The sequence below is a fragment of the Cyprinodon variegatus genome, unplaced genomic scaffold (genome assembly GCF_000732505.1).
Source record: "Cyprinodon variegatus isolate N-32 unplaced genomic scaffold, C_variegatus-1.0 Scaffold423, whole genome shotgun sequence".
NCBI classification, from domain to species: domain Eukaryota; kingdom Metazoa; phylum Chordata; class Actinopteri; order Cyprinodontiformes; family Cyprinodontidae; genus Cyprinodon; species Cyprinodon variegatus.
This window is the reverse complement of record NW_015150876.1, coordinates 472,104-489,657: the sequence shown is the minus strand read 5'-3', so window position 1 is coordinate 489,657 and position 17,554 is coordinate 472,104. Positions and strand designations below refer to the sequence as shown.

General features: G+C 40.4%; 1 protein-coding gene across 1 annotated transcript in view; it reads right to left on the bottom strand.

Annotated features, from left to right (window-relative positions):
* Nucleotides 1–15: 15 nt before the first annotated feature.
* adgrl1 (adhesion G protein-coupled receptor L1) overlaps nucleotides 16–17,554 on the bottom strand; it is a 47,538-nt gene continuing 29,999 nt past the window's right edge. Inside the window, exons 13-24 of the mRNA XM_015388465.1 lie at nucleotides 16,946–17,154; nucleotides 15,608–15,781; nucleotides 14,847–15,050; nucleotides 14,051–14,271; nucleotides 13,683–13,749; nucleotides 13,460–13,551; nucleotides 13,204–13,372; nucleotides 11,007–11,162; nucleotides 9,378–9,474; nucleotides 5,164–5,286; nucleotides 2,719–2,736; nucleotides 16–2,612 (exon numbers count right to left, since the gene is read on the bottom strand). Coding sequence (XP_015243951.1) covers nucleotides 1,696–2,612; nucleotides 2,719–2,736; nucleotides 5,164–5,286; nucleotides 9,378–9,474; nucleotides 11,007–11,162; nucleotides 13,204–13,372; nucleotides 13,460–13,551; nucleotides 13,683–13,749; nucleotides 14,051–14,271; nucleotides 14,847–15,050; nucleotides 15,608–15,781; nucleotides 16,946–17,154 — 2,447 coding nt within the window. The 3' untranslated portion in view covers nucleotides 16–1,695. The remainder of the gene's footprint in view (nucleotides 2,613–2,718; nucleotides 2,737–5,163; nucleotides 5,287–9,377; nucleotides 9,475–11,006; nucleotides 11,163–13,203; nucleotides 13,373–13,459; nucleotides 13,552–13,682; nucleotides 13,750–14,050; nucleotides 14,272–14,846; nucleotides 15,051–15,607; nucleotides 15,782–16,945; nucleotides 17,155–17,554) is intronic.

Genomic DNA, 17,554 nt, shown 5'->3' with positions numbered 1-17,554 from the left:
AAAACAAATGCCATTATTTTACATGCTAAAACCCATGTTAAAGGTATTGTATCTGATTAAAATTTTCCAAATAATACAAAAGCAAAACCGAATCACGTCATGGATGTCGTTGCTCGCCACAGAGTACTTCAACGTGCTCATGAGGAACAGAATGACATTTGACAACATCTATCTCGCTTGCCCCGCAGCCCTATCTCCCAACTGGCTTTGGAAATTCAACCCGTGGAATGTTAACGGTTAAAACTTGATGTGTTGGATGTTATCACGTTTAGAATTATGCCAGAACTTTTTCATTGCTTTTTTTTTTCTTTTAAATCACTAAATATTTCCTTACATCTTAATGACTCTTGCCCCCTTTTCTTTGTCTGACTTCCTCTCTTCTTTGGATAGATAAGAAGTTTCACGGCAAAAAATGAATAAGAGTGAGAGATTATGGTCTGGGGTAGAGAGATAGAGTGTTTCATCCAGGTCACAAAGCATTTTTATTCTTTTCCTTCAACAATTTGTTGTAGTACAAGAAGTCATTTTCATAGTATTTATTACCTTTTGTTGCTTTTGATCATCTGGTGTCTGTATTTACATAATAGGAATAAAGTAGATTCATGTGTGGTTCGCTATGTACAGGGTTATACCAACTGTCGTTCAGTGCGTCTGTGACATCTGCAGTCCTGTTTGCCACAAAAACACACAAGTAGTCCGTTTTTACTCTAGGCTCTAACAGCGAAGTACAAGGGGATTAGGGCAACAATGTGCATTTGCAGCCCCGGGATTTAGAAACTGAATACTCTCTTTAAACAACAGCAAGGCAGTCATTTAACATTTCAAAGGCCTAAAGCAAACACAGAGAGCAGCAGAGAGCATATCCCAGTATTATGGGTGCAGGCTCTCCAGCTCTGGATGGATGATGATACAGCACCTCCTGAGTCTCTGTCTCCACCTGTACTCCACTTCTGTACACTTCTGATTCAAAGCAAGACTAAATGAAGGCAACTACACTGAATCGGCTTCCTCTGCCTGCTTGGAACAAAACCTTTTGCTCCCGTTTACTTAAACGGAGTGCTGTCTTTGCTTTTGATGTTCAGAAACAAGCACTTCAGGATGTGTGTGTGTGTGTTTGTGTGGCTTGTGAATGTTCTAGTTTCTGTTCTGGCTCAATAAAAGATATTTTTGGCAACGATGAAGAGCTTTCTGTGAGACATTTCAGGTAATAATAGTGTACAATATTCCCTGTCTGCACAGCTAACTACCCCTATCAAATAATGGCTTTTAAAAAAAGATCAAAAGATGGTAAGAAAAGGGAAATGAGACAAAATATAAAACAACATCCTCATCTCCTGAGGCAGATCTGAACACATAAAAAAAGCAAAGTTCTGAAATATCCAAGGGTAAAGTGGGGGAGGGGGTACATTCAGAGTGCTGGACTTGGCCACAGAGGTTTCAAACGCTCTGATGAAAAACACCCATCACTCATATCCAGACGATTGGGGAGAGTTGATGATGATAAAGGCTTCATCAGCAGAGTTAGCTGTGCCTCCCCCAGAAGGTCGGTCAGTTTTCTAAATATGCAAGTTAAATAAAAGTCAAGAGAAATAAAGGCAACCAAATAAGCAGATAGTGGAGACACATGAGAAAGAGACCACTTAAAGGAGGCTCTGGCTATCACAATAGTTTCCAGCTCCCTCCTCCAGGCTCCAGTCACAGGCTGGTGACCAGTTGCATCTGTCCGTCTCCCTCAGTGTGGGCAGGCTCTTGAGCCTGCTGTCCCTCCCCGCTGGGTCTTTGAGGTGGAGCCTGGTAGAAGGTCTGCATGGGAGCCCCACGAGAACCAAGGGCAGGCCTCCCAGAGCTGTAGTACAGCTCTTCAGGGGGCTGAGCTGAACGGGGCACAACCTCAAGCGGCTCAGGGCTGCTGTCTGGATAGGGAGAGTCTCGCAGGTTGGTGATGCTAGTGTACAGGGAGTCATGGGCTGGTGAGTCCGGCGCTCTGTTGTCTCCCTGTCCACCACCGCTCTGACCGCTGTTGCCAAGGCTCTCTGTAAGGTCAGCTGTGTAGCTCTCCGACTCCTCTGGATCACTCTGATAGAGGACCGACTGGGCCCGCTGCAACAGTAGGGGTTCTTCTAGAGCTTTATACAGGAGTTCTACATCCTGAGGTGTTCTTTGCCGTCCATCATTGAGAAACTCATCGTCCTCATCCATGCTGATTGAAGGTTCTGGTCCACCTGAAGTTGTTGCTCGGCCCCCTCCACAGTGAGGATGTCCCCTCACCAGACTGGCATACGTTCTGTCCCCTACATCAGTTCCACCCCCTACAGGCCCTCCGCCTACACCTCCTCTCAGGTTGTTATGGACAAGCTCAGAAATGATCATTTTCTCAAAGGCTGCAGCATCCGTGAGGTTTCGCCGTGTGCCTCCACCTCCCAGCGTTTCTGAACTTCGCGGGTTGAAGATAGGTGGGGGAGTTTCTCCCCCTCCTCCGGCTAGAAAATCACAGCTGCCGCCGCCGCCCCCACCTGACGGGCCACTTCGTATGGAGTAGCTGTTGTTGAAGTTGCCGTTTAAGGGAAGGGTCTCCATTCCACAGGGGTCTCGGGGCTTAGAAAGTGTACTCTCTGCATCCAAAACAGACAAAACAGATTTTGCATTATTTTTATATGCTGAGACTTCATATGTATAAATGAAAAATAAATAAAACTGAGACATGTTAATTATACTTACTTGGGTCACGGAAGGTTCCTGCAGATTCCAAAGAAAAGCATGTAGAATAAAGAGACAGAATGAGCGACAGGAACACAGGGAGAAAAACAAATCTAGTTTTAGATTTAAAAAATCATGGCATGAGAGTACAACAGTCTGTTCAATTCTTTGTCTTAATATTTCAACGTGCAACCAACGCTTAACACATGCAACAACACCTGCTATGCTGCTTTCACATATTTGTGTTAGATGAGATTAGTTGTGGAAAATACACGAGGGATTAAATTTGACTAAATCTCTCCAGCTTCTGCAAACATCCTTCATCATCATGGCGCATCATGTCTTTAGTGTTACCTCTTTTAACGTGTTTTTCAAGTTTAAAAGCAAGCAGAACACCAATATTTTCCACTGACTTGGAGGGCGAATAATTAAACTTGACTTCTACTGACTCTTACGGCTGTGTTTGAACAGTCTTGTGCATATTTAGACTCCTAACTTAACAGTGAGAAGAGCTCCACTTAGTTGATAATAAAAAGAGGAGTAAATAAAACAATAAGAGCTCCATTTTCAACTCTTTCCAAGTGCTTATGTTTTTCAGCACAAAATAAATGACCCCAGCCCTGCAACTCTCCTCGCAATAACTTGAACCAAGAGAGAGATGCAGCTAGAGAGCTGAGTGACAGATTGTAAGAAAAAGTACTGTGAGAAAACGCTTCTCCAAAGAAAATCATCTAAACTTCAGACATTCCAGAAATTCTGCTAAAGTAAGATTACATTAGAATTATGTGGAAATTGAGATACAGTGCCCTCAGAGTAATTATTGTGATTTGATGTATTGTACTAACAAAGAGCAGGACATTGTTAGTAAGTAGAAGGGAAGTTTTTTGCAAACTAAATGAGAAAAGTGTATATTTCTAATAAGCCCACTCTATTTTTCTATCCATAAATACAAACCACAAAAAATCTATTTGCCTTCAACTTGATCTATTATTAAACATAATATATGTTATAAATAACATTATAAATTAAACCAGGTGAAACTCAACTTCCCAATGATGAGTTCTTGATAGAGCATATTGACAGACGAATATTTTATTATTTTTTATCTTGAATGCAAAATGTTTGTACATATTTTTTTTACAATTGTGGTATAATAACTGCTCTAAGTGGGTCGTTCTGTCATCTAAAGGTATGTTTTAGAGTCTCTGTACTCCAGTTAACGACTAATCGACTACTAAATTAGTTAACGATTATTTCAGTAATCCAATAATCACGATTAATCTGATTAATTGTTACAGTCCTAATTCATTTTCCAATATTATCACCCCTCTTCTTAGGGGCAACAACATGGCTGTAGTATCACATATATACCTCATAACCAACGTTAGCTTTACATGCTTCAGACTACAACAGGGATTCCTATAGCAGGTGTTTTGACCAATCCAACACATCCTCTGTAACGCTCTTAACCTCCAGATATTTAGAATACCAATTTACAACTGTAAGAGTAATCTACATTGGTTTATGATACACCAGAAAAAAAAAACAAACAAACAAAAAAAAACACATGGAGGAAAAAAAACATTCAGCTTTTATTGAGGTTTCTTAACAGCAAAGAAAAAGTCCCACTTACATGGAAAGAGTGAAGTCTGTTAATACTTAAATTTTAATGCATAGTTTGACTTTAATCACCCTCCGTCTTTGGTGGCGGTGTGGGTAATTAAACATTCTAATGAAGTGTTCAGTCCATCCTATACTACTCTCTTCTAAAAATGACTCGGCTGCTAGGCCTTTGGCCATAAAGCTTGATACATTGTACAGAGAAGCCATCAAATATTTAGCAGCTTAAAACTCTTCCAACTTTCATCGAAGTCTAAAACCACTGAAAGCAAACCATTAACCAGCAGCAGTTTAACATTGTAAATATCTGCATATTTGACTAAATCTGCAGCAAGTGGCATCCAAAAGGTGCAGCTTCCACAATGAGCACACATATGACAGACCATCATCCAGATGGACCGTCGACACCCCAGAACACATTGACTCTGATCCTTTCTACGGACGTCATGGTTTCGGCCAACTATTTTTGCTGTGTTTTTAAAAAACAGGAAAATCTTCCTCAAGGAAGCTGGCAATCACAGCTGTAGCTAAACTTCTAATCAAATTGTGGCTGTTCTCATGAAGATTCAAGATCTGACCAGATGGCTGGTTAGGCTGTAGGCACTGTTTGGCTCTGTTCTGCTCAGCCTAGTGAATCCGTCTGACAGCTACATAGTCTGGGGAAAGAGAAAGCACACACACATACGAGGAAAAGTCTCTCACACAAACACACACTTGCAAACCCTCAACACCAACGGGTGCGCATCTTTTATGTCAAACTACTGACAGCAAGAAGGATGGCGAGTTGAGCTCATATTGCGTTGACAAGATAGTCCACACAGACTGAGGTTTTTGTGAGGAGCTAACCTGTAGAGTTGAAGACTCCAGGTGAGGGAGGGGTGAAGCTTTCAGCAAGCAGAGTGTTGTAGGGAGAGGTACCAGAGCGGGTCTGTAACACTGGGTTTGTCAGGAGGTGGTTGCCCATGGTCGCTGCAAAGCACAAATATAGAAAAAATAAACATAACAATAAATATCACTGTAAATCTACCCCAAACGCAGGCGGCATAAGCACAGAAACAGAGCACACAAAAGGTGTTACATTCAAATTCAGAATCCAATAACATCTGAAATCAGAATATTTACTGTTTATTCAGATGGGGTTATTTTCTTCTGTCATTTCTTTATAGCGTAACGCATTTCACAGTATTCCCTTCAATTTTTTCCTCGGCTGATTGTAACCTTTGAGCAAAAGGAAAAATAAAATACACAAAAAAAAAAAAAAAACAATCAAGAGGAAAGGCACTGTTTGGGGTATTGTTTTTATTTTTCTCCCATCCGCTTGTAGTTCATGACGATGTAGTCAGATGGTGGAGAACGGTAATGCATGCCATTATGTAGGCTACGGGTGCAGTCATGGAAACGCAGTTAATTTCACAGTGAAATGTGAATGCCACTACAAGACAAATATAATTCAAAGAAATGGCACACTGAGACTGTTGTATAATGCCCATGTATGGCTCCAGCCTGAGGCAACTCGAACAGAAATGCCATGAAATTAAAAATAGGACAGCATGACGGAGAGTCGTCCAAGGCAAAGTGCAACCTTCAGGTCCCCTGCCTACCGTTCATCATACAGCAAGGGAGCAGGGGATTCTAAAAAAGTGGTTAAAAGAAATGCACTCACACACAGCTATTTATTTGTCATTTCCCCCCTCCTGCTACACTTCCTCTGTCCATCTTTCTGGCACGCTGCACATGCCTGTCTCCTGTTCATTCTCTGGCTTGCGATGCTGTGATAAATCCACCAACTTTTTTCTCAGTTCCCTGTGCCAGGATTTTTTCAAGCATCACCAAATTAGTTGCGATAAGCTGTCTGTATGTACCTCCTTATGGGAATATCTTGTAGAGAATTAAAGAACTAGCTCAAAGTGTAGAGAAAAGTAGGGCAACGGGAAGCATGGGAATCTCCAAGTATGTGTATAACACATTGCTTTATTCTGGACAGATTACTATTGCCAGGAACAGACTCTGGTACATATGGAAGTGAATAGGAAAAATCAAATGGATCTTAGATGGCAGTGATAATACATCTCTCCTCCAGACTAAGCCCTGTAATTATTTCTCCATAATAGTGTCTTACTTTAAACATGTCTCCTCGGATTCCTTCGTCTTTAACTTTCTGCCAAACTTCTCTCAGTTGCGTGGAAAATAAAGGCTTCACAGCTCATTTGTTTGGGCTTGACAGCACATCATGAAGTGAATCACATACATGTCTCTCCAGGTTTAGTGATTGCTCTATCCAGATAAAAACCTCCAGAAACCGACAAACCGAGTCACACAAAGACAGACTGACATAGACACCTCTCATCTATCCAGCTCACTTGCAGCACACCTCATCCTCACCCCCTGCCTTGCTCCTGTCTCTCTCCTCAATTAGAATAATTACCCCCTGTTCGCTCACACGCTAATCAGTTCATTAAAAACAAAATGGATGAAATTAGCATAGAGAGTGATGGCTGATTTAGCAACTGCCTCAGTGTCATCATCAACACCGACCCTCCTCACCTTAAAAAAAAAGTGTCTGGAACCTGAGCAAACCTAGATCATCTCGGTGTCGCTGATTGCAGCCGCAATGACACTACCATTTGCAAATAATGAGATAATCAGGGATGCAGATGTTTTTGTGTCTTTTTAAGCTGCTTTAAAAAAATCTGTACCAATGGAAGATGCTTTGAAAAGAGTTTTACAACTGTTTCTGGTAGATGTTAACTATTTTTTACTTCATTTGCAAAGTTTGCTGAAGAAAATATCCTCATTACGTTTACACAAGTCTAAACTGTTGATAGAGGGTGGGGGAGGGGGCATCCACGCTTTTATGTTGCTTATTTCAAATGCAAACCCTATCAGCCCAAATTTATTTGTGCAAAATCTCAGTCATCCAGGTTATAGCATATACAAAACAAGCCTAAATGGGATGCAACCATGTCTATGCTCTGTTTGGGGGTTTTCAATCTGTTATTGTCAAATTATACTGTACCCATATAAATAGTATCCTTGGTTCAAAATAAGGTATAAGTGATAATATCAGTATATCAAATGTTTCTGTAAAACAAACCTTTTTTAACCGCAGAAAGTAATTTTTATCACATCAGAAAGCTTTAATGTTTTAAATTGCTGCCAAGTGAGTGGCTGATTCATTATGTGTATTAAACAACTGAAAAGGTGAGTGGATCCTCAGCCTAACACCTCACGTATCTGCTGCTAAAGTTTAGTTATACATATATTCACACAGGTCCTTTGACATCATTTGATTCATACCTATTGACAAGTTCCTGCAAAGATGCGTAACTCTGAAATGTGACTCTATTAAAGGTTTTGCTAATGTGCCAACTATCAGAGGAGTTTAAATGTGAGCATAGAATAAGTGGTTATTGCTTCATTAGTGCAGGTTTGTGCATTTAAAATGGTTAGTTGTAAAATTCAAAAAGAAAAAACAGAAGATCATATGAGTTGATGTTGTTTCAGGGATGTAAAGATTATTTTTCCCGGCCATCCAGAAGTCAACTATCCCCCCATTAAGCTCTAGCCTAATTTCCCAGTGCTACTTGACTTGCGGTAAACCTATTGTTTGTGCTGATTTGGTTTTTAAGATAAAATAATTTTTTATTACGATGATTGTTTAATATTTAGTAAATCACCAGTCTCACAGACCTTTTGCTTTGGCCCTACCATTACCCCTGGCAACCCTATGTCATTTCCTGTCAAGGTCTCGCAGTTGGCATTTCACAATAAAAGCACATATGAACGTTGACAACACAGAATGCTGCAAAATTGTTCTCTATGAACAACTTTTCATTCGCCTTAGGGAGACCATCATTTTTTTTTTTTAAGTTTCAAAGGAAATAGTTTGCTTAGGTTAATTCAAATGGAGCTCTGATTTGGTAGGATTTAGCAGGACTTTCTTATAAATCTTACCTCGTGGAAAGCACCAATGCTAGGCAATGGGCAGTGACAGACCGCGCTCTGTGCTGGAGGTAAGTGAAGACAATTAACAATCCTTCTAGGATTAAATTAAAGCATTTTTTAAAGCCACCTAAAAGCATCTTTAGAGCATTCCTTATTCTTTTTCTTTCTTATTTCTACCATTTTTAACATTATTTTTTCTGCATTCTATTTGAAGTGAAATAGCTTTGCCTACAACCTGTCCCTGATTGGCTGTGGGGTCGCAATTTCATTAAATAGTTCAGCTCGTTTCAAATTCACGATCACTGCTCTGTTCTCTCCATGTGGTGCTGCTGTTTGACAGCACCTCAGTTCTTTCTAGCAACACAAGGTGAGAGCGGAGCAGCGAACGCTCTTCAGAATCAGAAATACTTTAATAATCCCAGAGAAAAACTGTGTGGAGTTCACCGCTGGCCACTTCACCATCCTTCACCTCACCGTTTGTATAGGAATTCTATGTGAATTCACCACTAGGGCCATTGCTACCACCTCCTATGTGAACGCACCATAAAAGGCACATCAGGAAGGAATACAGACATCATAAGTCAAATAATTCATGCCTTTGAAAGAAAAAAAAGAAAAAAGCTGCATTGTTGCATTTAGCTTAAAGTATGTCAAAACCATTCAAACAAGGCCTGAGAAATCAAGATAAACAGATGGAAAAGCTAAATAAAAGAAGGCAGCCGAGCTCCATATATCTCAGCGGTTGCTTCAGGCCTTTACTGAATTGTTGCTACAGCGAACTTCACCTCTAAGTTAAACACAGCTGGCTGCAAACTGAAGCGCACCATTCAAGAGGAAGACTTTGACCGACTGTTTAAGCTTTTGCTGCTAATGCCCACAATTTGCAAATTGCATCACCAAATAGCCTTTCAGGAACTCTGCAAAAACATGAGTACACATTTCATCATCCTTCATACAGCAGCTTCAGCATATTTACCATGAGTTACTATGTTCTTTGCTGAACCCTCTCTAGTAATTGCTTGTTTGGTTTGTTCCGCTTTAATGTATATGTACTAAGAAGAATTTTAGTGCCAATAATTCAAATAAAGAAAGCAGTGACAGAGTGAGGGTCTCACCACGATTGAGTGTTGGGGTGCTGTTTATATCTCCTGCCATGAATGAAGATTCTGTCTGCTTTCGAACCGTGTCGTTCCACATCCTACGGATCCGACTCTGGAGGAAAAGCAGAGTGCTGTGAGTGGCAGCTGACACATGCATTTGTGACACTTACATGTTTCAGATCATAAAACAGGTGTTAATATCAGACAATGATAAACAGAGTAAGAAGCATAACTAATTTCTCAAATATGCTTTCAATTTATTTATTTTTTAAGCTTTATAAAGCTCCCGGTCTCAACTAAAAAAAATGTAATCCCCCATTTTATTAAATCATGAATAATCTGTTAATAATCTGATTTTTTATTTTTTTTTATTTCGATCCTATGCAACACTTACTACCTCACATTTGAAATCAAGAAATCACCCACATTGAACATGTCTGTTTAACTCAATGCCAGCTTTCATAAATCCATGCTGCCAAGGGTAACAAACATTTATAAGGTTTAGGTTAAATTACCTTTTCACGTAAGTTCAGATTGCTTTGGATATTTTTTCTCTCTTTAAATTAAATCATCATTTGAAAACCAGCTGCAGTGTTTACTCAGGTATTCACTCTATGGTACGAAAACTCTAATTCAAAAATATTTAAATGTGATAATAAAGAAAAAAACTACATCTGCAGACAAATGTTTTCCATTCTGTCTCCATATGTCCCCACAGCGTATAATGTGCATATGTCGTGTACGGATTTCATAAATCAATGTTGCAGCTGTAATCAGAACTAGGAGGCTCCCTGATCCACAAAGAACAATAGACAAGCATGTCAGACAAAAGAGATTTGGGCTTGGGGTAAAGAGGCGTGCATCTTTGCCACATTATCATGGAGGGTTAATGAGCTTACGATGTGCAAGATGTGATTGCAGTCGCTGATACAATTGTTGCATGTTATTACATTTTGGAAACGCTTGTTTGTTGATTGTAAAGACTACTTGTTTGTGTCTCATATGTCTCTGCCAATCCACATATCACAGCATGAGCAGCACTTCTCTGTATCCTCTGCACTGGTTCCTGCATCTATATAAATAAATAAGCTTCAAAAGATATATTTATAAATGAGTCATCTCTCCTGCAAAGCACCAATCTGCCAACACTCTGCTCTAAGGTAACAGTGAAACTTTCAAAACAAGCTGCGTATATGCAGGTGATCAGGCTGCATTGTTTATTTATAATGCTGTAAATCATGATGTAACTCTGTCGGTCTCTAAGAGACAGAAAAAACAACATTACTGGCGATTAATTTAAAATGTTTGTACCTTTTTCGAGTTCAGTACTAACTGAAAAAGTCCATTTTGCTCTGTTAAGTACAAACCTCCATTCATATCACATGTTTTTACATCCAAGTCTTATATAACAATACTTTCATCCTTTTTATAAATAGCCAAGGACTATACAGAAAAGTTATTGTATTACAAAATATTTTTTTTTTCAAAAACTTCAAAAGAAAAAAAAAAGCTTAGTACAAGTGCAACCATCTTGCAGCAAAGACATATTTCCTATTCTCAGAGAGCAGCACAATTTGATTATTCCAAAGATGTGTAAAGACGTGTGTCCTTGTGACTTTGTGAGTTGATCTGTCTTATCTGCACCTGTCTGTGGACAGCTGCATGGCGAGCTTGGCTGCCGGTGTAGTAGCGGTTGTTGGCACGGAGGCCCGAGTTCTTCAGGGAACCGTGGGAGCTGTTGGTGGAAGAGCGGCTGCAGCAGTAGGAGTGACGCAGACATTTACTGTACTCCTTATGGACCTGCAAAAAGAAGCAGGGTGATTGAGTTTAAAGAATGATCCATAAACAGACTTGCAGTTTCAATAGACTGATCTCAGTGCCGATCAGTGCAGCATTTCTTTCCACAGCCACAGAAAAATGTACTAAATGCAATATATCTGAAAATCCATGGGGAATCTTATTAAATCATTCCTTTGAATTCATGTTTTTTTCTGAATAATATTAATTACAGTGCATTGGTGTTATCTATTCTTTGGCTGGATGGAATGACACAAAGGATACAACACTGTGCTAACAAAAATAAACTATTAAATAACTATTAAATAGGTGTTTAATTATTTAGAATTATTTTGCATGTTAACATTTTTGTCATGTAATCAAAATGCTTGGTCATTTCAACCTCTAAAAGCAATCATTGTTAAATAATGGCCGTATACCTCTATTGGATTTATAGCTATCTGATAGACCCACACAAAGTACATCAAAGTTATGGATTTCACTAGACTTAGACAAACTTTTTTGTCATTTTTTTCATGAATACAAAATGAAATATCTATGCATACAGCTTTTCAGCAATGACTGAGCAGCTTACTGCAGTGAAATTAGCATTTCCATTTATAAAGTGGCGGGAGTGGCGGCCTAGTGGTTAGGGCATAGAGCTTGGAATCCTGAGGTTCTGAGTTCAAGCCCCACTCCCACGGACTGCCACTGTGAGCAAAGACTCTTAACCCCACATTGCTTCCCAATGGAATGGGTTAAATACAGGGAGTTCATTTTGTTGCTTTGTTGTTGCTTTGTTCTTGTGACAGTGTAATGACAATAAAAACAAAGCTAGAGAAGTGCAGCAGTGATCAGCGAGGAAAAAGCTGTTGCAGAACCTGCTGTTCCTGAATCGCATGCTGCAAATCCTCTCTCCAGAGAGCAGCAAGGAGAACGGTCCATGGTGGGTGTGTGAGGGGTTGCTGATAGTGTTACGGGCTTGGGACATCCAGCTCTGGGATGAAATATCTTTAATGGTGGGAAGAGAGGATCCTCTCTGCTGTTCTCACCACTCTTCTGACATTCTTCCAGTCTGAGGCACTGCAGCCTTCACACCACACGGTGAAACAGCTGGTCAGAACGCTCTCTATGGTGCTTTTGAAGTCGTGAAGATTGGCAGGGGCATGTAGGCTCTCCCCATCCTATGCAGGAAGTACAACCACTTATGTGCCTTTTTGACCACTGAGGCAGTGTTTACAGTCCAGGTGAGGTTGTCTGTGATGTGCACTCCAAGGAATTTGGTGTTGCTGACCCCTGTTACAGCTGAGCTGTTGATGAGCAGTTCTGGGTGGTTAGGGTGGTTCTTCCTGAAGTTGACGATGATCAGATGTCATTACCCTGAGGATCAGGGTGATGACATCTTTGGTGTTCTGTCCAACGCGAACTGACTGAGGTCTGCTGGTAAGGAAGTCTAGCAGCGGATTGCAAAGGGTAACGAAGCCCAGATTTTTCGGTTTTCCTATCAGATGCTGCGGGATGATGGTGTTGAAAGCCGAAATGATTGGCCCTCAATCATTTTTTTTTTCTAATTTGTCTAGGATCTATGCATTTGCTTAAGAAAACCAACATAGCATGGTGCTGCCACCACTTGTTTGAACCTAGTAGATCAGGGCTGGATAATTCAAGTTCTTGGTGGCTGGTCTCCTGCAACTTTTAGATTCATACTTGGTCCAACACAACTTAATCATATGGTTGACTTAACTCCTCAGTATGCAGTCAGTTTCTCTAGTCACCTCAATCATCTAATAACTTGATTCTGGTGTGTTGAACCAAAGGCACCTTTAAAAGTTGCAGGATACCGGCCCTCAGGAACTGGAATTGCCCACCCCTGTAGTAGATGGTATGATGTACAGTAAAGGGATTCAGCCACTAAAAGTTGAATAGAGGACCTATATACCCCCGGTGGTCTCACTGATACACATGTTTAAGATATATATCTTGCAAAATATTTGAAATCCTTATGTGTTGGATTAGGGTATAAAATGTTTTTGGAATACTTTTCCAAGGTGAGTTTTATTGTTACCTTCTTTTGCAGTGCACAGTGGAAGATGAAGATGAACATTCCCTGGAAGGCATTGAAAGTGGTGAACAGGTAGGCCATGATCACCGTGTTCTCATTGATAAAGAGGAGGCCAAAGGCCCATGTTAGCCCAAGCAAGAACAGCAGCGCAATGGCCCCAAGAGCCCATGACCTGAGGGAATCAGACAGATATCAGAACATAAAAGCTCAGATCACAGTTTGGTGTATTCAATAAATAAGGTCAGAAAATAGAACTTACTTGATGTTATCCAGGCGACTTGAATCTGGCTTGAGTGCTGAAGAATTGCGAATCATCTTATGGAGAGTGATCATGAGGAAAATGAGGTTGAGCTACAGTGAGAAGATGAAAGAAGTTAACAAATTTTGTAAAGAAATTTCCAAAATGAAGGAATTCTGTATGAGTACTCTTGATAAAAAAAAAAAAAGTAAGTTGAAAAGTATAGTGTTTGACAAGCTTATACCATAATGACAAATGACACAGGTCCAATGAAGCTCCAGATGAAGTAGTTATCCACTCTTAGCCAGCATCTGGAGTGGCAAAGAGGAGAGAGTTAAATGTAGCTAAGCCCAGGAACAAATATACAGACACAGTGAGTCACATGCACACACAAACACACACAGGCAGGCATACGAACATTACATCCCTGTCTCAGCGGATTATGTTATAAAGGCTAATCATCGGGCTTCAGCTAAGTGTGCTCAGAAAACCCAGTCAGTGGGGAGGCACGAGAGCCACTCACACAGCACTGCATATTACATTCCCAGCTGGGGGAATAACATAATCCTACTTCTCAATCTGCAGGTGCAAAAGGCCTGTCTTCACACATACGCTTTTTTGGTCCCATAGCTCCTGTAGTCTATGGCTGCTGAGATGCCCACCACCAGCGCGGGGAAGCAGTAGCCGCACAGATAGTAGTACTTTTTGCGTGAGTACTCGCTCTCAAAGACCTCCACGAGCATGAGATAGAGTTGCACGCCTTCCAGACACATCCAGGAGAAGGCAGCCAAGAAGAAAAAATGGAGAAGGCCCGCAAAGATGGGACAGACGATCTGAGGGCAGCGGTAAGGAGGAGGGACGACAGAAGAGGAGACGAATTAGAAAAATAGGACAAAGAAGGGGGTGTCATTAAAAGTAAGGCATTTTAACAAGTGAAATTCAGGAGAGAACAGAACAGGGTCACTATCAGGTACTAAACAAAAAAAGGAGGAACAAATGAAAAGCTGCCCCAGGGTGATAAGTTCTGTGCATTTTATTGAAGAGTAATGCATTACCTTGTCTAGTAAAGGTTTTATAGAGTAAATTAATGATACAATGCCTCAATTTCAGTTGAACAGTAAAAAAAAAAAAAATATATATATATATATATATATATATATATATATATATATATGAAGTTCTGTAAATGTCATTCTCAAGTTAGTTATGCATAGAAGCTAACCTGACCTTTTGACTCCATCTAATTTACTGCATATAAGTGAGTAAATTGAGTTTTAAAGGAGGCTTCATAATGCAAAAAGGACATGTAAAATCTTATTAAATTACCAAAAAAAGAAAAAAGCTCAAATATGAGTCGAAAAGGGAAAAAGAGCAGGTATTAGAGTAGGCTCTGTGGATAAAAACTCACATGATATTCCGTTTTGTCAATACCGATGAGGAAGAGCAGCTCAGCGATAAAGAGGTTGATGCAGAGGTTCTTGTGGATTGTGTTGCGGTCAGTCTGCAGACCCCGCAGGAAGCAGAAAGTGGAGATGCAGATGGCCAGACACACCAGGGAGATGACGATTCCCACCCAGGTGATCACGAACAGGATCAGTTCGTGCATCCGGCCCTGGTGGATTAAACAATGGAGAAAAAAAAAACAGGTGTAAGAAACGGGGAGCGCAAGAGAGGAGGGGCTAGAAATACACAATTCGCCCATTACAAGTAAAAACTGAGACAAAAATAGAACATGGTGGAAGGAGAATAGTGGGACAGAAGATGAGCAGCAGAAACAAAAGAGGGATGGATGGAAAAAGAGGGTGGGGATCGAAAGAGCCAAATTGCCTTATTTAATATTTGTAAATATATGCACAGAGCTAAAATGTGAAGACAAGAGACAAGGCATTCTGAAAAAAAAAACATGACATTTAAATTCATGTGAATGTCAGCTAGAAGTAGTGGGACATGAATTTGTAAGCTGTTGCCTCCCTGAATGTCAGCGTGAAAGAAGGAAAAGAGAAAATTCAAAACAAAGAGCTTGTCAGCCTCGAGAAGGGAACATTATTGTGCATGTGTGTGAGGGTGTGTGACTGCGTGAGTGCTAATGCTCACGCGAATGAATGTGAGCATAAATTAGCCCACTTCCATTTTAAATGTGTGTCTGCTTGCCACGCCCTTTTTTCTTACATCCGCCTCGTGGTGAGCCATGAGCACGGCGAAGTTGGTGAGGTGGCTGCAGGAGCATGTGGTGTGTGTGCTGTTGGTGTCCAGCAGCCTGCAGCCCTGCGAAGACCACTGGCCGGTCATGGAGCGCTCAGAGTAGTTCCAAAACGAACAATTTGGAGTGTAATAATTCTTATTCTGCAGAAAAGAGAGACAGTTGATGCTTGGGATTATTTTAATGCTGAGTAACTTGAGTGTAGCTTAAGGTCACATTCTACAGGATGGACACTTTCCCTCTGGAGTTCAGATAGAAACTTCAGTAATCATCCATTAATATCATATATTCATGCTCTATTCTAGGTCTGATGTTTGATTTCTCAAATAATGTGTTATATTTATGGCAGATATAAAGGCTTTGTGGTCTTGTGTGTAAATAGAACATTACAAAAAAAAGTCTGTCGGATCATTAAGATGTTTTTGACAAACGTGAAATGGGTCTTTGTGTTCTTCTGGTCAAAAGTTTTATTCTTTGCACTGGAACTTTCCTATGGATAAAATTTTTGCATAGTATCTTTCTTATTTTTGACTCACTAAAACTGATCTTAGCTCAACTAAATGACGCCAACGGAGCTCCCAATAATTTTCTGCAGCTGTGAGATTTTGTAGGAATTATTTTAAAGGAACTAGAGGCAGGATGAGGGAATGAGACTGACGACTGACCCGACTAGTGCTGCGGGTAAGTGCAGCCACCAGCCAAGGTGGCAGAGCAGCGCACATAAACATGGAAAGGCTGTATTCACAGCACTGCACTTGTAATAGTGTAACGCTGTTAACTGTTTGATGGTTTACAACAAGACCTCTGCACATATTCAATCACAGCAACAAGCACCAGGTCAAGCAAATCTTCTAACACTGTGACTTCCTACAGCATCAATTTACGTACATCGATAGGACTGATCAGGAGATTCCAAACCCAAATTGTAGCGTATTATGCAGCACAAGGGCTAGTCAAGGCAGAGAGATAGCTTTATCACCCCTTAGCATAAAAAAGAACGGACATGCATGTGTGTTCGCTTAAAAATTCCTGCCCCTAGTTGAATTTAAAAGGCAAATGTAATTTTTTGTATTTTCTATTCTCTATTTTCTTAGATACTTGTATGATGTGCTGCCTTCAATAATTGTTGTCAAGCCTACTTTATATTGTTTGACAGGTTCTATTTGATTTACCATGTTGGTTCAGGTTGGCTTAGGAAACTTTATTCCTTCATATGTTAAATCATCATTTGAGAAAAGCATTTTTTTATGAGTTAATTGGGGTCAGGAAAAAACATGATAATATGAGCCAAAAAAAAATAAAAATACCTGGAGATGTTTGAGAGTGAAGATCACCGGCTGAGTGAGAAACACTCTGCTGGATTCTTTGTTGATGGAGGCAGCGATTACATGAGAGTTAACCGCCAGGCGCTTCCTTTCATAGCTCGGTCCCTCCATTTCTATCTTAACTGTAGCATTCTCAGTGGACAAGAAAGACCCCAAATTTTTGTACAGAATGAAAACCACTTTTACTTGCCCTGCAAAAGATAAGATGAGACAGTTCGAATCAATATTAAGGTGTGAAAACAGGCAGTTGTTAATCTAAAAGGGGAGATACACAAAAGCATGAAGGAGGGGGGAGACAGGAGTAAAATAGAGAAATGAGGACATAATGTGGAAACAGCAGCAGAAATGGCAGAGATGGAGAGAGGAGAGTGACAGAGTGAGTGAAAGGGAGATGGAGAGAGGGAGTTAGTGAAGGTTAGAATGATGGTAAGGACCGTTTCATTTTGACTGGTGCAAGAGAGCGAGATTTAATGTGGAGGGCAATGGAACATTCATCCCTCAAGCATTCACAGATCTCTTATTATTCCATATGAATATTTCATGTGGGTTTGTTTCAATCATTCTAATCTCGTTCCCACTGCAGAGCCCAGC